The sequence below is a fragment of the Chlorocebus sabaeus genome, chromosome 25 (genome assembly GCF_047675955.1).
Source record: "Chlorocebus sabaeus isolate Y175 chromosome 25, mChlSab1.0.hap1, whole genome shotgun sequence".
NCBI lineage: Eukaryota > Metazoa > Chordata > Mammalia > Primates > Cercopithecidae > Chlorocebus > Chlorocebus sabaeus.
In genome coordinates this window covers 22,917,604-22,941,961 of record NC_132928.1, presented here as the reverse complement: position 1 = coordinate 22,941,961, position 24,358 = coordinate 22,917,604, and the positions used below count along the sequence as shown (strand labels likewise).

Sequence of the window (24,358 nt, the reverse complement as noted above, 5' to 3'; positions counted from 1 at the left end):
CTGTTTTTCTCATTCAGTCAATTTCCTGATGCTGAAATTCAGGCCATTTTTTTCCCGTTCTAGTTTTGGGAAATCTGGATTACTGTACTTTATTATCACGATCATCTCATCAGCCTCCAATTCATGAACCCCTCATTATCCTCCTCATCTCTAGGCTCTCCCCGATGTGGTGAGTGGTGGTCAACTGTTCCCCCTACTTTGCTGTGGATGACATGCAGGAACTTGGTCTGCAGGGCGCTCGCTTTGCATGGGGAGCAAGAGGCAGGTCTCCTCACCCCAGAACTGAAGTTCCACCTGTCTCCTCCGTTGGCCGGAGCACAGTGAAGAGGCACTTGGCACCTATAATGCCGATGCTCACACGTGACTGGGAAGGCGTGGGTTCAGGAGGAGAGTGTGGCAGCTGGTGAATCTGGGGTGTTAGAGAGCATTTCCAGTTGTAACTTGGATGCCCCCTTCTCTGTGCTCCCCAAACACCTGGCCTCTCTTTCTCTCCTATCTCTCCTTTCAATAGGCTATAATTTTCTGGACCAGGGACCATAGCTTGTTCATCACTGTGTCCCCTGGCACATGGTAGGTGCTTAATGTGGGTTTGACAGAGCAGGAGTGGGTTTGGAGCTTCTTTCCCAGGGAACATGAGCAAGTACTTTAGGGCAAGGTTTGTGAAAGTTGATCTCAGGACTATTTTAAAGGGAAGCTCGCTAAAATTCTGGATGTGGAATAAATGGATTTTTCCAGATACCAAGAAATGAAAAATCCCACTGAGTGAGCAGAAAATGCAAGGACAACTTTTCAAACCTAGAGCAGCCCCCTCCACCCCAGCTGTGATTGTTCAGCTGTTTGCCCTGGAGGATGGGGGTAGGCAGGGTGGGTCACTAAGCAACCAAGCCCTGGCACCTGTTGGCAGGAGAGTCGGCGTGGGTCTTCCTCAAGTGGGGCCTCCGAGGGGTTGGGCAGAGGGGCCCATGGGAGGAGGTAGGGGAGCCTGCTCTGACACATTCCCTCTGCCTGCCTTTCAGCCTTGGGGAATGGCAGGTTGGGGAGGAAGAAACCAGGAAATCTTTCGTTTATTTTACTCTCCCATTTTAATATTGAGTGGGCGAAAGATCCTGGTTTGGCAGTGCCATTGGTCTGGGCACCCACAGTCAGTGGATGGCGCGGGCAGGAGCAGGCTGTGCTGGGACCCTGTACCTCAAGGGAGCCTGTCCCTGGGCCTGAGAACCCAGGCCCAGCCTTCGCTCTGTGTGACCTCGGGGAACCACCACTCTAGGCCTCACTTTCTCCGTCTGTAAGATGGGAAGAGCTGCCCTGCCAGCGGAAAGTAAGTGATAAACATCTGATTTTGAGAACTCATGGCGAACTCTGGGGTTGGGGATAATAAAGGCCATTTTGAGAAACACAGTTGCCGGAGGTAGGGCTCATGACTAGGGTGGGTGGAAGTGTAAGGCTGTGTTCACAGACAAGGGCGGGCGCAAGGGGCTGCTGGGAAATGGCTGGAATGTGCAATAGTAATGACTGGTGACTGGGCCTTGATATGTGTCAGGTACTATCCTAGGTACTTTACAGGTAAACACTCAATTTAATCCTCACAACTACTATACTAGGTAGGTACATTACTGTTGCCACTTAAGAGGAAACTGAAGCACGGGAAGGGGTCAAATAATGTGCCCAGGGTCACATAATAGTAAGTGACAGATCCAGAAGTTGGACCCAAATAGTCTAATGCCAGAGCTCCTAACCACTAAGCTGTAGCTCTTTCCAGAATTCTCCAAGTAGTTGAAGCCCAGCAGCAAGGCCAAAGCATGCCCACAAATGCAGCCTCATGACAGCAGTACCATCTTGGAGTCACCAAAAATAGGACCCTTTGCCAGGCCATTTAAGGGACAGAGGAGATCAAATGTCCCTGCCCCTGGGCCTTTGTGGCACAGTGAGGGGATACAAACGTTAAAAGACTTGGAGCTAGTTAATAACTACGTGGACACATTTCAGTATCACATATTAATCCCTGAGCACCTGGGTGTCGAGACTGCCAGCCTGGGGTGGGATTAACAGGGCAGGCAGCATGTGAGGACCGTGTGGGCTGGTGAAGAGGCGCCCAGCCCTCAAAGCTGCAGGCGGAGGGAAGGCAGGAAGGGCTGCACTTCCCCAGTGGGCAGCGCAGGCTGGTGTCCTGGCTGCTGGCACAAGTCTCAAGCTGCCCCTCCCCTCCTAGCAAGCATGGGCAGTGTGGGTATGCAGGGTGCTGGGTACTGACTCACCTCCGGAGACCATTCGGCTCCCACACACCACCTCTGAATGATCTGAATCATTTATGGGGCTGAATGCCATGTCCTCCAGGGAGCTCCAGCTGGAGCTGGAGCCAGCATATGGAGGTGGAGAAAGCTCCCGTAGGCACCCGGACCCTTTGCAGCCTGCAGGCAGAACCTATAAACTGGACTCCTAAAGCCACTCCTCTCAAGGACTAGAGATTCTACCGAGTTTCACTCTGTGGTTCTCAGAGCATCTGGAACTCTACATAAAACCGAGGAACCCTTTGTTTAAAGCATTACTGTGCAGGGAAGTCCACTATGTGAGGGCAAGGATGCGATCTGGAGGTGGAGATGGATAGCTCCGACAGTGAGTCAGTACGTAGCTCCTAGCTCTGGAGCACCAAGAGTGTGCCACATCCATCTCTCTAGACGCATATGAGGCTGGAAAGCCAGATTTTGACCTCACCTTGACCTTGCCATGACAGGGTAGTGGGAGAACATCTGGAGAAGGCTGGGAAGTCCCCACTACCTGAACCTCCTGTAGGGGCCAAGGCAGAGCTTCCCCTTGGCCCTCTGAAGGTTTGCTGAAAATCACTGGCATGAGGCAAATTGATGAGCAAGCAAAAAGGCACACAAATTTATTTAATGTGTATTTGCAGGAGCCTTCAGAATGAAGACCTAACCCCCAGTGGGGTACAGAAGCTCATACACATCCTGAGGTTTCAGAAAGACTGTGGGCTCAGAGCATGGCCCCAAATAGGTTATGCTTGGTAAATCAGGTTTTAGTGGCAACACAGGTTTTGGGAGGGGAAGAAGAGGAGGCTTGGCTAGCCAAGGTGGTCTTGTTATGTAGATAAAACCTCACAGGTAGCAACCCTCAGACAGAAGACATGGTAAATGTTTCTTTCAGATCTTTAAAGATGTCAGACTCCATTAATCTCTCCTAGATCTGGACAAGGGAAGAAGGTTTAGCTGCATTAAAGGAGATTCTCTACAGATGCAAATATCCCCCACAAAAGACAGCTTTGCAGGGCCACCTCAGTCTGCCGGCCCTGTGGCAGCCATCTCAAATTATGTCAAAGTAATATATTTTAGGGTCACATATTTTTATCTTTTTCACTCCTCATGACTCAGTTTGCTCTAGAATATGGGTAGGTGGACCAGTTCATCTTGAGGCCCCTTCCTGATCTCTGAGCACAGGCTTCTGTGCCCTTGACCTTTCTGGGCAGTCTCCTGAGAGGTTTTGAGCAGGCATGCCCGCTACGCCTGCAGCAGCTCCTTTGAGCTGGGCTGGGGTGTCCAGGTCATTTTTCATGTTCATTCTGCACCCCAGGAGAGTGGCCTAGTCCTAGGAAAAGAGGCTGGTCTTGGAGGGCTTATTTCACTTAGCTTAATGTTTTCAAGCTTCATCCATGTGATAGCATGTGTCAGAACTTCCTTCCCTTTCAAGGCTGAATGAGATTCCATTGTTACGGATACAACACATTTTTTGTTTATTCATCCATCAGTGGATACTTGGGTTTCATCATCAGTGGATACTTGGGGTGCTTCCACCTTTTTGGCTATTGTGAATCATGCCGCTGCGAACCTGGGTGTTCAAATACTGGTTTTCTGATATTTGAGTCCTTGCTCTCACATCTTCTGGGTGTACACCCAGGGATGTAATTGCTGGCTCACATGGTAATTCTGTTTAATTTTTGAGGATCACCGTACATTTTCCACAGTGACTGCATTATTTTACAATTCCACCAGCAATGCACAGGGCTGTAGTTTCCCCACATCCATGCCAATGCTTGTTATTTTGTTGTTTATTGTTTTTATTAACAAGCATCCTGATATGTATGAAATGGTATCTCACTGTGGTTTTGATTTGCGTTTCCCTAATGATTAGTGATATTGAGCATTTTTTTCATGTGCTTGTAGACCACGTATAGATCTTCTTTGGAGAAATGTCTGTTCATGTCCATTGTCTATTTTTTAATGAGGTTTTGTTGTTGTTGTTGTTGTTGTTGTTGTTGTATTGTGGTAGTTCTTTATATATTCTGCATATTAATCCCTTATGACATATATCATTTGCAAAGGAATACTCTCTAACTTGGCCTGAAAGAACTGAGAGAGCTTAGGAGAGAGTTGGCCTGGGATGGGGTATTGGGACCCACTCACTGACCTACCCACCGTCCATCCTTAATTCACTCTGCCGTACTCTGGTTCAGGGTGGTCTGGGAATACAAAGATGGAAAAGGTACAGTCACTGACTGTGGTGTGCTCATAGTCTAATGAGGGACACAGGCTTGTACCACTAATACTAACGTACAGTGTCCAAGCAATGCGGAATAATTGGGCATATGCTGATGTTGTTGGAAAATCCACTAATTCTAGATAACAGTGGGTATCCCAAAAGACACTGTCAGTTCCAGGAGCAGGAGGCCAGTTCTGTCAGATGTAGAGAAGGACTTCTCAGGCTGAATGTTCAGATGAAGGGCTCAGGGAGATTGAAAGGAGGCTGACCTAGGTGAGGCTGGGCAAGTGGACAGGGACCTAGCCGGAAATCCAAGGAGGAAAACACCCAAAGAAAGACTTTCTAGAAACTCTTGAGGGCATAAGAAGATGTCCCAAGGGAAAATTCCTGTGGCCATCTCAGAAGATTGAGTGTTGCCCTATTCTGTCTGGTTCAAACTTTAGACATCTGAGCTGAAAAGGGGGCTTCATGTAGACCTGGAGCAGGGGAGAACAGAAATGGAAAGGATTTGGGTCATCTATTCTCAGAGGCAGAGGGCAGAATTCTCATCTGGTGTTCAATAGTCGCAGAAGTAAATGGGTCCATGGACCAGAAATACTACAAGACCTTTATAAAATTCTGGAACCTTTTAATTACATTTATTTTGGAGTTTGGGGTGCATGCGTGTTACTGCTTCTTTGTATTTTCTTCAATACATGAAGCAAATGTTTAATGAACCCCTATTGTGTGCCTGACACTGTTCTGGGAGCCGCCTCTGTGAACAAGCCAAAGACCCTGCCTTGAGGGAGCTTCTTCCGAGACAGCCCACACAGTTGTGTCCTAGACCACAGCCTGGCCTTGGAGTGGCTGTGGATATCAGAAAAACCTCCAGAATCGAGTGCATGGGCACAACTTTACAGAGGACAGAAGAACACATGGTGCCCCTGGGATGCAGCAGGGAGGAAGGGAGTCTGTCTAGACCTGGGGCTAGGGTAACCAAATGCACTAGTTGCCCAGGACTGTCCTGGTTTTAGCATTGAAAGCCCTGCATCCCAAGAAAACTCTCAGCCCCAACACACTGGGACAGTCGCCCTACCTGGGACTGAACAGCTGGAAAGCATGGTCAACTTCTCCATGAGGCACAGCAGGCAGAGTGCCAGAGGCGCACATGACTTTAGAGGTGCACAAAAATGTTTTAATTTCTTTAAAATCGTGAGAAAAAAAATGAACATTTAGGTTGAGGAAAGTTTTAATATAGGATATTGATGTATTTGTGTTTATACCAATGCAATCATAGAATAAAATTTTCAGTGGGTTTTTTTTTAATGGAGGAAGGGGCCCTTGGCCCCAAAGACAAAAGTTCTTAGGACCCATGAAAGTCATAATGTGGCCTTGGCTGAAGGGTCTGTCAGGGATCAAGGTCCCATATTGGGTCCCCACTGACCAAGTTTTGGTCAAATGACCACTGAAGATGATAATGGACAAATTTGGACAAATGACCACTGAAGATGATAATGGACAAATTTGGACAAATGACCACTGAAGATGATGATGGACAAATTTGGACAAATGACTACTGAAGATGATAATGGACAAATTTGGACAAATGACTACTGAAGATGATGATAATGATGATGATGATGGTGATGATGATGATTTGGATGATGACATGCTACCTAACATTTATGGAGTGTCCTTACATTGTGCTAAGCACATTCAGGCCTGAGATCTCATTTCATCTTCACAACAAATGTATAAACTGCATTTCACAAAGAAATCAGGCTAGGTGTGGTGGCTCATGCCTGTAATCCCAGCACTTTTGGAAGCCAAGGTGGGAGGATTGCTTGATTTTCACCTTCACATCAATCCTGTGAGGCAATAAAGGATTTTTATCCCAAATTTATAGATGAAGAAACTGAGGCATAGAGATTTTCTGACTTTCTCAAGATCACGTAGCTAGTAATAGGAGTCAGAAGCCAAACACACACTCGTGTTCATCCTGCAGGTATTTACTGAACCTCTGCTATACGTCAAGCTAGCACTGGGATCTGGGACGCCATAGAGGGCAAGACAGGCATGGGTGTTTCTCTCACAGAACTCAGTCTAAATGGAAATCCAAGGCTCACTGCACTGTAATTCCTAGGAGAAATTAAGACCTCAAGAACCATTGAAGGTTCTTGAGCAAGTATTTCCTATTTGCCTCATGCTCAGAGCCACCAGGCATAGAGAAGAAGTAGCAGTGGATGTAAGTCATCAAAGAGCTTTAGTCTAGTTGGGAAGAAGACCCGAGATGGATGGTCTACTTGGACGTTAATATGAGTAGCCAAGCACAGTGGCTCACGCCTGTAATTCCAGCACTTTGGGAGGTCAAAGCAGGAGGATCACTTGAGGCCAGGAGTTTGAGACCAGCCTGGGCAATATAGTGAGAGCCCTATCTCTTAAAAAAACAAAATAGAAATCTGAGTCTTAGTGAGGTGGACTTGATCAAGTTTACAGAAGACCAAGGGCATGGCCAGCACAGGCCACTTGTGGCCCAGCATGCAAGGCAGCACGGCTTAATGGTGAAGAGTAACAGCATCTTTCTTGTTATTTAAGGGATTAAATGAGATCAGGACCCTGAACCCTTCAGGGCAGTGCCTGGCTACTGGCGATTTTTAACATTATAATGAGGCCCTGCGGGGCTTGAACCTAGGTCCCTGTAAGGGAGCTACTGTTCCCTGGTGTGACCCACTCTAGCTGAGCTGCTGACCCACTCTAGCTGAGCTGTGCAGAGACTGAGATGATCACCTCAAAGAGCAGGGGACCCTGTGCCCAGGCTCTGGGGCATGTTGGCAATGGGGGGAGTCTGCTGGAGTGGCCTGATCTGGGCTGCCTGAGGCTTTTTGTCCCAGATTGCACTGTACTTGCTCTGGTGTGCCACGGCACATGCACCTCTGTCTTCCCTTCTCAGGTCACCTGCAGACTCCCAAGGACAGGGTCAAACCCCATCTGCGTCATCTCCTAAGGTGCCTTTCACGAACCTCACCCATAGGCAGTTCATTCAGTTACTACTGGCAGACTATTGACATTGACCATCTGCTCTACGTTTTTGTCTTTGGGGACATGAGTCTCTTTCCATTCTCAACCTCCACCCCCCACCTCTTTTTTCCCTCTGCTCTGTTAACACATCCTACCAGAGCTGCTCAAATTCCACATGGAGCAGAAGCTCCATGTTAAAGCCCCTTCCCTGCTCTGCTGCAAATAACCTATTCGAGAACACAGTTAAGGAGTTCCCAACCCTTTTATTTTTGGGACAATGGACAGTGCCATAGAGGGACTTGTGGAAATCAACCCCTTCACTGCTGTGAGTGGGTCTGTGGACTCCATTTCAGAACACAGGCCTTGGAAGACCTGGGAGGGGGCCCTGCAGTGAGACCCCATAGGGATTCCTCTTTCTCATTTGGTTGACACCATCACAGAGAGACCAATGACTTTTTTTTTTTTTTGAGACAGAGTCTCGCTCTGTCACCCAGGCTGGGGTGCAGTGGTGCGATCTTGGCTCACTGCAACCTCTGCCTCCCAGGTTCAAGCGATTCTCCTGCCTCCGCCTCCCGAGTAGCTGGGATTATAGGCGCCTGCCACCATGCCCTGCTTATGAATTAATTACTTTATTTATTTATTTATTTATTTATTTATTTATTTATTTATTAGAAGAGGCAGGGTTTCATTATGTTGCCCAGGCTGGTCTTGAACTCCTGACCTCACCTTTGAATGTGGTTTGGACATTGAGCAGGGTATTCCAAATCCAGCCCAGATAGATGGGTGTCTGCCCCTTGCCTGCAGAGGTTCCCATCTAGGGCAGGCCCAACAGAAGCACCAGGTGTTTGGGGTCTGGAAGGCAGCTGAAGATGGACATTTTCCTGTAGGAGGGGCCTAAGGCTTTCCTCCCTGACTTAAGCCTGGAGATGGCTTCCTTCCAAGGGCAAAAGAATTGCTGCTAACAGATTTGCTAAGAGCTGAGAAAGAGGAAATGTGGCAAAGGCTCATGGTGAATGGCTTCCGGGGTATTTTTTGTTTTGTTTTCTTGAGTTGTGTGTTAAGAATGTGTAGACTGGCTTGGGCTTGGCTAAGATAGAGTCTTGCTGACAACAGAGAAAAGTGGTGAGCAGTGAAAAAGTAAAGTCGTGACGGTTAGAAATGTTCTTCGTGCTCCTTTAGATTGATTATTCCTGCTGCCATTCAGCCATGCTAGCTAGCCTCCAAGAGGCCCCCATCTCCACACCCAATTCTCTGAAATAGAAGAGGAAGCAATGACGAAAAAAAACACACCCTATCTTATGTGTAAAATCTTAGTCCTGCGAAGGGGCCCTTAGAGCTTCTCCAGTATCACTTCATGATTTCACAGATAAGGAAACTGAGGCCCTGAGAGGGGAAGTAACTCCCCAGAAGTCACAGGTCATTTGATGGTCTTGCATTTGTTCTCATCAGCCAGCTGCCAAGAGCTGAGCCATAGGGCTAAAGCCAAAGTCCAAAGCCTCATGTGTGTTCTTGGCATCAGACCCTCAGGGTGCAGCTGAGTGTGAGGTGCTCCTGGACCTGGAGGTCTGGGGTGGGCTCTGGCCTGAGACTCCCCAGGCTGTCTTGCCCTCCCCTGCCACCCAATCAACAGGTATTTATCTGACACCTACTTAAAGTTCGGCCCAGGTTTCAGCCAAGCGGGGTGCCAAAAAGCTTAGGCACTAAACTAATATCTGTCTCCCTCCAGAGAGCATCTCAATGGGGAGATGGGATTAACATGTGAAACAATCATTAAACAATAAAAGGCAGCATATAATTAGATGCCAACTATAGCTATACAAGCTCTGAAATCACCTCTGTAGGCTCTTGCAGTATGGATTTAACATTAGCCAGCAGCTGCAGAGATCTGTGACGATGGTAATTTGTACTTTTGCTGCAATGGGAATCTGAGGCTTTGAGGCCATGGGGCTGGTGTTTGGGAGTGAGTCACAGAACCAGGGAGTGAGCCTAGCCATCTACCTGCATTCCTACCCCAGCCAGCTTTGTTGCCTCCTCATCGCAGAATGGAGGAAAGTAAGCAAAATCCACGGAAGTGCCCAAACCTTTGTCTACTTGTGAAAAGTGTCCATGAAATGAGAGTGAAGTTACAAAGGCCCATTAACTGGTGGTGTGAGGAAATACACAGGAAACATAGGAAGAATGATTCAGGAGAAAGAAAGAGACCAGGACAAAACTGTGATTACCTTTCTCCATGTGGGAATCAAAATGCCAGGGATCTGGTATATTAAGAGAGAGGATGGAGAGATGGCTATAGACTGGAGAAATTGCATTGGGAAACTGCATAGAGAAGACAAAACTAGGGCTAATAGTATTCTAGGCAGGGGACTCTGCACAAACAACAGTGTAGAGCAAACTGCTGCCCATGGCCAGGTTCCATAAATAAAGTTGGTTTTGGTTTTGAGACAGGGTCTTGCTCTGTCACTCAGGCTGGAGTGCAGTGGCACAATCATGGCTCATTGCAGCCTTGAACTCCTAGTAGGGGCTCAGGTCATTCTCTCACCTCAGCCTCCTGAGTAGTTGGGACTACAGGTACACAGGTGCACTTCACCACACCCAGCTAATTTTTGCATTTTTTTGTAGAGACAAGGTCTCACTATGTTGCCCAGATTGGTCTCGAGCTCCTGGGCTCAAGCAATCATCCTGTCTTGGCCTCTCAAAGTGCTGGGATTATTGGTGTGAGCCACCATGCCCGGTCCATAAATAGTTTTACTGGAACCCAGTCACTCATCCAGCAGCCGCTTTTGTGCTACCATAGTAGAATTGAATAGTGGCAACAGACTGCATGGCCTGCAAAACCTAATGTATTTACTGCCTGGCCCTTTACAGAAAAAGTTTGCCAACCACTGGTGCAGAGAAAGGAATGAAAAAACTCTATGGGCTTGTGGCCAGTCAGAAGAAGGACTCAAGGAAAATGAAAACTGAAATTGGCTCAGAGGGGTACAGCTTTGTTTTCCTGGGATGATAGTCACCATACATGCCTTTGGATAGGTCTGGTGATTTTCAAAACACTTTTGTACCCATTATCTCATTTGATTTTTACCTTCATATAAATCCTGTGAGACAATAAGGGATTTTTATCCCAAATTTATAGATGGAGAAACTGAGGCTTAGAGATTATCTGACTTTCTCAAGATCACGTCGTTAGTCTTGGGAGTTAGAAGCCAAACACACACTTGTGTTCATCCTGCAGGAACTGAACCTCTACTATGGGTCAAGCTGGTACTGGGATCTGGGACGCCATAGCGGGCAAGACAGGCGTGGGTGCTTCTCTCACAGAAATCAGTCTAAATGGAAATCCAAGGCTCACTGCACTGTAATTCCTGAGAGAAATTAAGACCTTTTTTGTCCACTGTAGGCAATAGTGGATCATTGAAGGTTCTTGAGCAAGTATTTCCTATTTGCCTCATGCTCAGAGCCACCAGGCACAGAGAACAAATTGAAGTATGATGTAAGTCATTAAAGAGCTTTAGTCTAGTTGGAAAGAAGACCTGAGACGGATGAGTCTACTTGGAGGTTAATGTAAGTAACCAGGCACAGTGGCTCACGCCTATAATCCTGCCCCTTGTGAGGCTGAAGTGAGAGTATTGCTTGAGGCCAGGAGTTTGACACAAGCCTGGGCAACATAGCAAGGCACCTCATTTCTACAAAAAATAAAAAAAAATTAGCCAGGAGTGTGGTGCATGCTTGTAGTCCCAGCTACATGGGAGGCTGAGTCAGCAGGAGGATCGCTTGAGCCTAGGAGGTCAAGGCTGCAGTGAGCTGTGATTGCACCAGTGCACTCTCGCCTGGGTGACAGAGCAAGACATCTCAAAAAAAAAAGTAAGTGTGTGTGTGTGTGTGTGTGTAAGTAGATGCACACTTAAGTGCCAGATAGTACAGTGTTGCCTTTAGATGTAGGTTAGCTTTAACCTCACTGTGGCTCACTTTCCTTGATGGTAAAATGAGCATCATAATAGTATTTTTTTGTGATATTGCTTTGATGAAGAAATGAGCTAATACATGCTAAGTGAGTAGAATTGTGCGTGGTACATATTAGCTGTAGTGAGTAATCATCATCATCATCATCGTCATCATCATTCAGGGCTGATCAGGAAAGGCTTGACAAATGAAGTGACTTCTGATGGGCAGACAGGCATAAGATGATTCAAATCGTGGGCCAGGAGGAGGAAAGACTGACAAATTTAAAAAGAGGGAGAGTGAAATTTTTAACAAAAATGAGGTTTGTGATTTTGGTTAAGAAAAAGTAGGCATGAATGTGTATAATAGCTGCAGCACCGCGGGTGGGACACACGTCCTCCTCAGCCCACCCTCATCCTGGGGAACCCCCTCTCATTGCTGCAGCATTCCTGGGTGCCCCGTGCCCACCAGGGAATACCAGAAGTCATGTGACTCACTCAGAGCCTCTCATTAGGTCACTCCCACTCACCAAAATTAAGATTACTTATGTCATTGATTAGAATGCAGAAGTAGGGTTTTGGTGCTGTTGCTTTAGTGATAAAATAAAGAAAAACAGCTTAGGGCAATACTGTGTTAGACCCCAGACGACAGGGGTATGGTCCTCCTTATTTTGTTAAGAATATTTAAATGGAAGCATTAGAGAATCACTCAGAGAGGTGTGGGGGGGTGTCGCTCTGAACCCCTAGCACCCAGCCTCTTTACTTGGCTGTTCCCCAATCACCTCCAGAGCTAAAAGAGGATATCGCCCTTTTCCACGGCGTAGGACATGTGAGCACAAACCTATTTTTCACCAGTGCCCTGGACATGCCAAGTGCATTGGGAACAGCTCAGCCATCTGCCACCAATGCCAGGGGCTTAATCGGAGCAGATGAATTCCATGCCAGATGCACCGAGATGTGTGAGCCCCCCAGGAGAGACACCTCACATGCCAATGTCTATATTTGTTAAATCATAACAGAGTTCCCTATTCTGTCTCTGTCTTGGGCCAGCCCAAGAGACAAAACTGTCTGCTTAGTTTCTCACTTTGTACCCGTGGACAGATCCTTCACTTTGAAGGCTTAAGAATCTGGCAGGTGAATAGAAATCAGAGTCTTTGTCTCATCCCCTGACGATTGCTATAGTATCGATCTCGCTCACATGGCAGATAGTGCCTGTTAGGTAAACCTTTGGGGTGTTCATGTGTTTCTTGGCACCAAGTGTTAATTCTGCAGCTGGATGAATACCCTTGAGGTCTGGAATTGTTGTGAGGGGTCTGTCTATTTCAGTTCTTTTCAAATGTTGCTGCAAATTAAAATCAACTGGGAGATTTTTAAAATTCTGATGATGCCCAGACTGCATCCCAGACCAATTAAATCAGAATCTCCAAGGATAAAGCCCAGGCAGCTAAGTTTCTAAAGATCCCCCAGATGATCGCACTGTGCAGACAAATTTAAGAATGACTGGTCTAGATGATACGCCATCTCTTGGGTGGAAAAAGGATCCATGAGCCCTCGTGGCTGTGGCTGGCTGACCTACTTCAGGAGGTGATTCATTTGGTCCTGGGGTCACATCTTGTCTGCCAGATGTTTTTGTGGGCAGCAGCCATCCCAGACCTGGGTGCTGACATTCCATGGCTGTGACATTCGTAGTGTTGGCTACACACGGGGCTCCTGGCACTCCCAGACAGAGCTCCCCATCACCAGCCAGAGGGCCAGGCCTCAGAATGGTGAGGTCTGGGCTGCCGTCTTTTGCATCAGCCCTGGAAGGCAGAGGTGCCTGTGGCCACTTTCGTCACTTCCCCGCGTTTGTGGTGGGAAAGGGAGAGATAGATGGGTCTATCTGCTGAAGAAAAGGGGAACAGGAAGAAGAAACCCTAAACTAAGACAGCTTTGCTTCTCACTGTATTGAAAATCAAGCCTTTGAAAGCCACAGCACAGCTGCCTTTTCTTACAGGGAAATGGCTCTAGCTTGGTTGGAAACTATGAGAGGAGATCTTTCCGGAGCTTCTACAATTTTCTTTCCATCACTTAATTCTTTTTTATAGACAAGTATGAGAAAGCTATTACCTCCTGAGGAGCAACAGCCTACATGCATCAGAGAGAGAGTGAGTGTATAATGGTAACCAGACAACGGGATCTTTCCAATTGGAAGCTCCCAAAGGGAAGGCGAGATAGGGGTAGGGCCAGGGTCAGGCACATCTGGTCCCATAGACACGTGCTCAGCTGGCAAAGACTGAGGGTAGGGAGCTCTGGGAGCTACCCAAAGGAAGGGATGAGGAATGAGAGGTTTCATTGTGAGAGTCCCGGGTTAATGGACTGACAGTGAATGAAGAGAGTCTGTGAGGCTCACACTACTTGCTACTCACCTCTGGCAAGTGGAGATGGCCAGGGCTGCTTGCCCTTGGGTGGTGTGCAACAGCATCAGTGTTCAGTTCCAGAGACCTGGGAAGGCACGCGGGAGAAGGCTGGGCCCTCCATCCTGGTGGCTGCATCTCAACTCGAGTTAGAAGTTCTTTCCCACCTTCACAGATGACATGGTGCCTCTGGGGCCTGACCTTCTGCTTAGACTCATCTTAGATGAACATTTCACAGATCAGGGAACTTACAGGCTTTGGTTTAACAGCTGCTCATCCCAGGTCTGCAGCACAGAGTTTCAGTGATCATTATGGGCGTGGCAGGCCGGCCCCTTCAGCGAAAGATGCCATCCCATGGTGGCTACATGTGAATTGAGAAGAACATGGGCCTTAGATGGATTTGATTCCAGTTCCTAATTAGCCTCTTACTAGCAGTGGACCACAGGCATGTTTCTTAAACTGAGCCTCAGTTTTGTAATCCGTGAAATAAGAATGACCTATGTAGTATGTGAGAGAAGGTATGTGACAGTACCCAGCACAGGCTGTTATTAATAGGTCAGGACCCCTTGGGGAGAGTACAGCGGGAGCAGACAGGCCAGGGAACGATGCCATGATGGAAAGAGGATGTCAGAAGCTGGGCGCAGTGGCTCACACCTGTAATGCCAGCACTTTGGGAGGGCAAGATGGGTGGATCACTTGAGGTCAGGAGTTCGACACCAGCCTGGCCAATATAGTGAAACCCCGTCTCTACTAAAAATACAAAAATTAGCTGGGCATGGTGGCATGCACCTATAATCCCAGCTACTTGGGTGGCTGAGGCAGGAGAATCGAACCTGGGAGGCAGAGGTTGCAGTGAGCCAAGATCGTGCCACTGCATTCCACGCTGGGTGACAGAGAGAGACTCCATCTCGAAAAGAAGAGAAAAGAAGAGAAGAGAAAAGAAAAGGAAAGAAAAGAAAAGAAAAGAAAAGAAAAGAAAAGAAAAGAAAGCAAAGCAAAGAAAAATAAAGCAAAGAAAAGGGGAGGGGAGGGGAGGGGAGGGAGGGAGGGAGGGAGGGAGGGAGGAAGGAAGGAAGGAAGGAAGGGAGGGAGGGAGGGAGGGAGGGAGGGAGGGAGGGAGGGAGAAAGGAAGTCAGCTGTGCTGAGGGGTTGGAGGTGAGAGGCTGGAGAGGTCATGCCAGCTCCTCTTGGCAGCCAGAGCCTGACATTGTATTGGTTCTGTGGGATTGGAAAGTGGGAGAAGGAAGTGATGGCAGGTTGTTCAGGATGGCGTGTCTCCCACATGGCTTGCTGAAGGGAGGAAGGTAGGGCAAAGCTCAGTCACGGGTGCCCCGTTGTGTTCCACGGGGTGGTGGTGTGATGTCGCGGCAGCTGTGAAATTCCCCAGCCAAACCCAGACACCCACAGGACAGTGTCAGATGGTGTCAGAGTCATCCCTCTCTGGGCCTCAGTTTCCTCATTTGCCAAAGGAGAATCCTGATCCACCCCAAGTCTGCTACACTTCTAACATCAGGCAAATTCTGGGTGGGTTCTGACCCACCAGTTCCCGCACTCCCAGCCACTCAGGGGCAGTGTGAAGATAAAATCGGGAGGTAGGTAACAGTGAACTTGAGAGAGATCCAGAGAACTGACTGAGAGACAGTGGCTTCAACACCAGAATTCACCCCTGTATTCTCTTTACAAGGTGAGGGCCATTGACCTCAATCTCCTCAATTTCATTCTTCACTTATCCTTCCCAGGGAGTGGGAGGAGGAGGGCATCTGGGAACATATGAGAAGAACGAACACATGGTCTCGCAGGAGGAACACAACGGGACAGACTTGGAATTTCTGTTTCATTCTGTACATACTGACTGTAGGGTGTGAGGCAAGTTGCTAAACTTCTCTTAGTCTCAATAGTCTCACCTGTAAGATGGGATAATAAACTATCCTGCAGATTTCTGGTTTGTGAGAATCAAATGAGAGAATGTATGCCAAGTACTTGGCACAGAGGAGGTCTCGCTAAGTAAATTCTAGGTGTCCCTGTGCCCAGTAGCGGTTTATCTCCTCTGTTATGGTAGACAGCTACAGCCCTTCATCCCTGCCAGTTCACTCATTCATTTGACAAATATTTACTTCTTGCTATGTGAAAAGCACTGTGGCAAGTGATGTGGGGCCTGAGCTGGTCTCCATATGTTCTTGCTCCTTGGGATCTAAGAGAATTCTTGTCTTTCCGATCAGCAGTATATATTGGCACCACGGGTAGATGCCTGTCCCTCCAGCTGTGTTGTTACTTCCTTGAGGAGACAGACCATGGCTTGTATTTCTTTGCATCTCCCATAGCATCAAAGAAGCATCTTTTCCATAGCAGCCCTCCGTAAGCAAATGTGGCTCTGCTCGTTCACCAGATTCATAGTCAGTGCCTGAGTGCCAGACACTTTCACACTTATCTCAAGACAAGCCTGTGCAGTAGGTATTGTTCCCATTTCACAGAGGAGGAGACTGAGGCTTAGAGAAATCTGAGTTACTTCCCCAGGAGGGCTGGCTAGACACTGGCACAGCTGCGATTTGACCTCTCATTGTCTCACTCTGAGTCCGTGCAATTAGTTCCACTCCGTAGGGCTGGTGCTCACTTCTTGGTTAGAGAGGCTTTGGGGAGGGCGTGGTTGTTCCCTTTCTCACCCTGAGAACCACTACTCATCCACTTCCACTTCTGTGTCTCTTCCAGAATGTCTGTAAACCTGTGGAGGAGACACAGCGCCCACCCACACTGCAGGAGATCAAGCAGAAGATTGACAGCTACAACACACAAGAGAAGAACTGCCTGGGCATGAAGCTGGTAAGTGCCCGCCTGCCCTCAACCTGGTCCCTGCTCCACCACCCGCTTTGGGTTTGGCACCTCAGACCTTGCTCTAAATTCTATGGCTACTAAATTCTGTGGCTACTCCCTGGCAGGTCCCTTCCCTTCCTCTGGCCTCCAGAGGCCTCAGGGGTCTGGAAGGCTGATAGCCAGAGCCCTCAGTGGCCTCCATGTGCTTTAGGGAAATAGATCTGACCCTTTCATTTTTTGCTTGTGACTTTGGGAAGCTCTTTTAACTTCTCTGAGCTTCAGTGTAAACTAAGTGATTAAATGATACAAATGACCAAGGGCCTGGTATTGCTTGGCCCCCAGGGATCCAGGACAATGGGACTTAGCTGCTCCCCTTCCTACCCCTTTGACTGTGAGAGAGGGACATACTCTGTCAGACAGAGGAGGGCACCCAACTTAGCACCCGGCTGGGAAAGGCTGTCTTCAATAGGGAGGGGAGAAGGTAGAAAAACACTGCCCCCTGCTGGTGGCTGCCATCAACTGGCTCTTCGGGGTTCAGCCAGATGGTGCACCAGAAAATCCAGTCACAAATGGACCTGGGATTAAGTCTTAAAGGCTATTTCTTAGTAAAGAGATGCAGGAGGAAATCTAGTGTGCTCGTTCCCCAAGGCCCTCATTATAGAGCCTTCCTGCTTCCTGCCTGGTTCAGGGATACAAACTAGAGTGGCTACCCCACACCCGCCTCTTACAATGGGGACTCACCAAAGGCAACTGACTGCAGGAGGTTTGGGGGAGCTGGCCTGAGCCTCCTGGGAGGGAAAGCCACTGCAGCCCCACAGGTCCTCTCTGGTAGCTGGATCCTGAGGGTCTTCTCCCAGCCCACTATGGGGAAAGGGATCTCTGCTCCTTCCTCCAGCTCTCCCAGGTCAGCAGAGGCAGGAAAGAACTCAAGGAGACAGGCGGGTGCTGCTGGGGCAATGGTCCCGAGTGGCAGATATGATCATGCAAGATGGATGGCCCTGACCCCTTATGACATGCCCCCGCTGGCAGAGTGAAGACGGCACCTACACGGGTTTTATCAAAGTGCATCTGAAACTCCGGCGGCCTGTGACGGTGCCTGCTGGGATCCGGCCCCAGTCCATCTATGATGCCATCAAGGAGGTGAACCTGGCAGCCACCACGGACAAGCGGACATCCTTCTACCTGCCCCTAGATGCCATCAAGCAGCTGCATATCAGCAGCACCACCACCGTCAGTGAGGTCATCCAGGGGCTGCTCAAGAAGTTCATGGTTGTGGACAATCCCCAGAAGTTTGCACTTTTTAAGCGGATACACAAGGACGGACAAGGTAGGAGAAAGAGTGCACCCAACCAGACCGTTCCCTTCCTACCTGTGTCCAAGCCCACCCACTAAAACTCCTGCCGGCCTTGGGTGGGAGCTGTGGGCTTCTCCTGAGCACCAGGGGTCCAGCTGCCCATGTGGTGTTCAGATCTGTGGAATCTGGGCAGGGAGGAAAGAGCAGCGAGCTTGACAGGGCAGCTCACTGTGTCCCTGACTCTGCATGTGACTTCAGGAAAACCGCACCCTAGGCTCCCATTTCCTGATCTGTGCAATGGGAGGGATCTGCCCCACCGTTCCTAATCTTTCAGGAGATGATGTGAATGGAATCATGCTTTAAACTCTGAGCAGACACCCAACATAAAAGGTTATTGCCCTGTTCATGACTGTCATGTTCATTTCATTAAAAGGCCCCTGTGTCTACTTCCGTTTGTACGTAACCCACCTCTACGTTTCCAATCCTTTCCCCAAAGCCTGGGCCCCGCCCTTCTTTTCTGGGATGAGCTCCCAGCCCCCTCTCTTGGTTTGCAGTGCTCTTCCAGAAACTCTCCATTGCTGACCGCCCCCTCTACCTGCGCCTGCTTGCTGGGCCTGACACGGAAGTCCTCAGCTTTGTGCTAAAAGAGAATGAAACTGGAGAGGTGGAGGTAGGTCTGGACCCCTTATGCAAACCCAGCCCTTAGGGCACCCTGGGTGGGTGCAGGTGGGCATTGTCCTAACTACCCCACATAGGTGGGAGCCATGCAGCAGGGGCAGGAAGATGACTGTTGAGAGATTGAGCAGGGGTGGGTGATGGCCCTGGGGGTCAGTGTTTCAGCCAGGACTCTTGAGCACCCTGGGGTAGCATGTTAGGGCCTGTGTGTGGCAAGGCCTGTGGAAAGAAAGGATTTCACGTGCTTTATTTCTGAAAACTCAGGGAAGAGGGAGACCAAGAAACTCCCTGTGCTCAGGCACAGGCTGTTTTTGCTTCAAAATGGCCTGAGGCCTACGAAGCTCCATCTCTGGGCTCCACTGGGTATAGACGTTTTTGAGCCATTTGTCCTCCCTTTTCTTGAATACTGACCTCCATCCCCAAGGGGAGCTAACCAGTATGCAGTCTTGTGGCTTAAACTGGGGTAAAACAAGGCCGGTGGCACCCATGGCCTGAGAATGACTAACAGGGGAAAGTCTCAGTGTTTGTCACACTGTGTTCAGTGGAGGCCTAGAGTTTTAAGGAGCAGTCTTGGGAGTCACTGTGGAGATTTAGGGATTACGGCAGCTAGGACTCTGTCCCTTCTCCCCATTTCAGCAAGGGCCGCTCTGCTCCCATCTGCTTTCTTTATTGGCATCTGTGCAGAATATGTTTGGAAAAAGTATTCCACGGACTGTATCTGAATGCTGCTGGCCCTGTGTAAAGCTCAGGTGCTTTGGAGTGTGGAGACCTGGGTTCCAGCTCCAGTTCTGCTGCAATAAGCTGTGTGACTGTGATTATACCACCTTCCCTGTGTGGACCCAGGTTTCTTACTTATCCACAGTGAGGACCAAACCAGATAAACCTTAGCACTCTCTTGTGCTCAAAGAGCGTAGGAGTCTCAATTGTTGGCCCCACAGGACTTTTGCTCTCGGGTCAGCCTGACAGAAGTCCAACTTGCCTTCTGCCCTCAGAGGCCAGGTCCTTTAGGGGTAGGCCTAAGCCAATCAGGCTCTCATTATCTGCTCTGCCAGTCATGGGAGGTAGATACCCCAATTTCCCAGCAGATAACAGGCTGAGAAGGGTGGGAAGCTTTGCTCGAGGTCACACCACTGGGGAGAGGTGGAGTCAGGCCCAACCCCGAGTCCACGTTCCACTCCTCCACCTGCTTTCTGAGGGTCTGCATGTTGGGAGCCTGGGTGGTTCCAGCATCACTGTCAAGATCTCAGCTGCTACACAGAAACTTAAGATTACTGAGTTTCAGAATAAAAACATGGTTCACAGACTGGCAACTCTTGGTCATGAGATGCCAGCATTTGGAATTTTGCTGCTGCTATGACAGGCATGCAAAGCCCAAGCTTCCCTGATTCAGTGTGTTCAGTAGCGAACTGTGTGTGAATCACAGATGTGAACGGGGAAGGAGAAGGCAGCAGGGCCCCTTGGGTCGTGTCAACTTCTAACCCGTCTCCTCTTGTTTCTTCCCACAAATCCCCCTCTTGCCTCACAGTGGGATGCCTTCTCCATCCCTGAACTTCAGAACTTCCTAACAATCCTGGAAAAAGAGGAGCAGGACAAAATCCAACAAGTGCAAAAGAAGTATGACAAGTTTAGGCAGAAACTGGAGGAGGCCTTAAGAGAATCCCAGGGCAAACCTGGGTAACCGGTCCTGCTTCCTCTCCTCCTGGTGCACTCAGATTTATTTGTATTATTAATTATTATTTTGCAACAGACACTTTTTCTCAGGACACCTCTGGCAGGTGCATTTGTGCCTGCCCAGCAGTTCCAGCTGTGGCAAAAGTCTCTTCCATGGACAAGTGTTTGCACGGGGGTTCAGCTGTGCCCGCCCCCAGGCTGTGCCCCACCAGACTCTGCCAAGAATCAGAACTCATGTGAAACAAACAGCCGACATCCTCTCTCGATCTGCAAGCCTTTCATCAACCAAATAGTTGCCTCTCTTGTCACCAAACTGGAACCTCACACCAGCCGGCAAAGGAAGGAAGAAAGGTTTTAGAGCTGTGTGTTCTTTCTCTGGCTTTGATTCTTCTTTGAGTTCTCTTATTTGCCACCTACAGTACCTTTATTTATGAGTGAAAAGTTGTAGCACATTCCTTTTGCAGGTCTGAGCTAAGCCCCTGAAAGCAGGATAATGCTTATAAAAGGACTGTTCCCATGGCCCCAAGGTGCCTGTTGTTCACACTTAAGGGAAGTTTATAAAGCTACTGGCCCCAGATGCTCAGGGTAAGGAGCACCAAAGCTGAGGCTGCCTCAGAGATCTCCAGAGAAGCTGCAGCCTGCCCTGGCCCTGGCTCTGGCCCTGGCCCACATTGCACATGGAAACCCAAAGGCATATATCTGCGTATGTGTGGTACTTAGTCACATCTTTGTCAACAAACTGTTTGTTTTTAAGTTACAAATTTGAATTTAATGTTGTCATCATCCTCATGTGTTTCCCCAAAGGGAAGCTAGCCATTGACCATTTAAAAAGTCTCCTGCTAAGTATGGAAATCAGACAGTAACAGAAAGCCAAAAAGAGATGCAGAGAAATGTGTCCAAGCTGTCTTCAGCCTTCTCCAGCTAGAGAGCAGAGGAGGGCCTGGGCTGCTTGGGTTCCCCGTCGGCCTCCAGCACTGCCTCCCTCCTCCCACTGGGACTCTGGGATCTCCAGGTGCTGCCCAAGGAGTTGCCTTGATTACAGAGAGGGGAGCCTCCAATTCAGCCAACTTGGAGTCCTTTCTGTTTTGAAGCATGGGCCAGCCCCAGCACTGCGCTCAGAGAGCCAGTGGGCCTGGCCTCCCCGTCGACCTCAGTGCCTTTTTGTTTTCAGAGAGAAATAGAAGCAGGGCAAGTTTGCCCGAAGCTCTGCTGCTGGCTCCTCCTGCCAGGAAGTGGACAATGGTGGCGGTGTGGGAGACAAGGCCAGGAGAGCCCACATTCAGTATGGGTTGAGGGTCACAGACCTCCCTCCCATCTGGGTGCCTGAGTTTTGACTCCAATCAGTGATACCAGACCACATTGACAGGGAGGATCAGATTCCTGACTCTACATTTGCACTGGCTTCTTGTTTAGGCTGAATCCTAAAATAAATTAGTCAAACAATTCCAACAAGTAGCCAGGACTGCAGAGACACTCCAATGCAGAGGGAGAAGGACTTGTAATTTTCAAAGCAAGGCTGGTTTTCCAATCCAGCCTCTGAGAAACCATTTCTTTGCTATCCTCTGCCTTCCCAAGTCCCTCTTGGGTTGGTTCAAGCCCAAGCTTGTTCGTGTAGCTTCAGAAGTTCCCTCCCTGACCCAGGCTGAGTCCATACTGCCCCGATCCCAGAAGGAATGCTCACCCCTCGTCGTATAAACTGTGCATAGTCTCCAGAGCTGCAAAGGCAACACGAGCTCGCAACTCTAAGATTTTTTTTAACCACAAAAACCCTGGTTAGCCATCTCATGCTCAGCCTTATCACTTCCCTCCCTTTAAAAACTCTCTCCCTGCTGTATATTAAAGGGAGCAGGTAGAGAGTCATTTTCCTTCGTCCTGCATGTCTCTAACATTAATAGAAGGCATGGCTCCTGCTGCAACCGCTGTGAATGCTGCTGAGAACCTCCCTCTATGGGGATGGCTATTTTATTTTTGAGAAGGAAAAAAAAAAGTCACGTATATATACACATAAAGGCATATAGCTATATATAAAGAGATAAGGGTGTTTATGAAATGAGAAAATTATTGGACAATTCAGACTTTACTAAAGCACAGTTAGACCCAGCCTATGCTGAGGTCTAAACCTCTGAAAAAAGTATAGTATCGAGTACCCCTTCCCTCCCAGAGGTGGGAGTAACTGCTGGTAGTGCCTTCTCTGGTTGTGTTGCTCAGCGTGTAAGTGTTTGTTTCCAGGATATTTTCTTTTTAAATGTCTTTCTTATATGGGTTCTAAAAAAAGTAATAAAAGCCTGTTGCAAAAATGACTCATGTTAGAAATGTCTCCCTTGAACTTCACCATCTTACAGACATTGGGAGTGGGGGAGAGAGGGTGAGAACGGACATGATCACGTGCTTCCTGGTGGAGTCAGATTTTCTTTTGCCAGTGAGCAGAGGAATGAAGGCTATTGTTCAAATAACTTGGAGAAAATTGTCCAAATGCGTAGGTGAGAGGGCACTGCCTGGGTGACCAGCTGTTCCATGTCTCCGGGGAGCAGGAGAGTCAAGGAGCCTGATTGCAGGCGGAGATGCTGATGTTTGGGAAAGAGGAGGGCCTTCTGGAGCTAAGGGTGATTTGACACCAGGACAGGCTACTGAGCTGAGCCACCATTCTTCTACTTCTAGAATCATTTTAAAATAAGGTCGAAACGAATAGATCTTTAAAAGTTTAAGATCACTTCACCTGGAGGAGGGGGGCTAGATGAAATGACCAAAACAGTCCTTTCACTTGAGTTCTCTGACTTTCATCAAAGGAACATCTCAGTAATCATGGAAATAACCACACTAAAGTTATTACAAAGAAATTCTTGCCTGACTTCCAGTATTGATCACATAGAATGCAATAAATAGGGCCCAAAGAATGAATGAATATCCAACAAGCATCCTTAAAATTGCCCAAGAATGGGGCACATCTGTAGCATTTCTGTTCACCTAGACCTCCACGAAATGTATCTTTCAATGATTTTGCCAAAGTCTAAAAATGAAGCAGTTTCTGCTTTTCACTGAAATTCATATGGTTATGGCATAGGGTTAATAAATTCAAAGTTGTATGTTTGACATTGATACAGATTATCTGACTTAGCACATAGGAAAAAGAACCTGTTACAGAGTCTGACTCTACTCTGCCTTTGAACATGTCCCTATGCTGTTCACAGGGGGAGAGGGAAGATGACTCAGTGCAAATGTGTCACCGTTACTGGAAAAACACTCAATGCACAGGTCTGGACAGCACTGGGTCATGGCAGAACTGTGGGTCAAACCACAATCAAGGGTAGATGTTCATTTTAGACCCAGCCCTACCACTTACTGGCTTTGTGTCTTCAGCAGAGATCAACAAGGCAGGACATGACCTTTCTTAGCCTCCACTCTCTCCAAGATCGTGCAAAACAAATTAAGTTTGTGAAAGAACTTTGCACAGTGCTATATTTTACTTGTATTCCCATAAGGACCATAGTTCATTACTACTATACAGATCATAATCCCTCAATCAGACTGTGGCAGGCCAAAGGCTTTAACAGGATCCTGTTTAGGCTCAATTTCTGGAAATCCCTTTCCTAGTTCCATATGCTCATGCCGGTAGAGATAGGATTAGTGAAATTAAGGAGTTTACTTATGAGTATAAAGGCCTATTCCGGGCCTGATAACAGACGGTAGGAGGCATCACACACACATTTTCAAACCCATTCCCTTTTTCCTTTTCAAGCCTCAAATGGGCAATTTGTGGATACTGTGGATATTTTTAAGCCTTCTTAATTGGAGAAAAACTGAGAAAAGAAAGAAACAAGTAAACTGAAGTGCAACTGTCTCTTAATGGTAAAACCCAAGAACTCAAGGAATTTAGCCCAGTTCTCCCTCCTATTGTACAAGCAGAGATCCGGTCAGAGAAATGATTCCATAAACTGAGCAGGGACCAGCGCAATGGTTCTATACCTTTCTGGCCTCAAGTGATCCCTTTGGGAATTTGACAAGAGCATGGTCCCTCTCTCAGGAAAATGATCGTACAAAATCTGTGCACCATTTCAGGGAGTTCATGGATCCTCTAAAGACCTATTAAAGACCCCTTCCAT

General features: G+C 48.2%; 1 protein-coding gene across 2 annotated transcripts in view; it reads left to right on the top strand.

Moving 5' to 3' along the window:
- Positions 1-22,558, top strand: part of RASSF5 (Ras association domain family member 5) — a 79,141-nt gene extending 56,583 nt beyond the window's left edge. For both annotated transcript variants that reach the window (XM_007988678.3, XM_007988679.3), the window contains 4 exons: positions 16,517-16,627; positions 17,648-17,945; positions 18,467-18,582; positions 20,113-22,558. In XM_007988678.3, coding sequence (XP_007986869.2) covers positions 16,517-16,627; positions 17,648-17,945; positions 18,467-18,582; positions 20,113-20,265 — 678 coding nt within the window. In that variant the 3' untranslated portion in view covers positions 20,266-22,558. The remainder of the gene's footprint in view (positions 1-16,516; positions 16,628-17,647; positions 17,946-18,466; positions 18,583-20,112) is intronic.
- Positions 22,559-24,358: the final 1,800 nt, after the last annotated feature.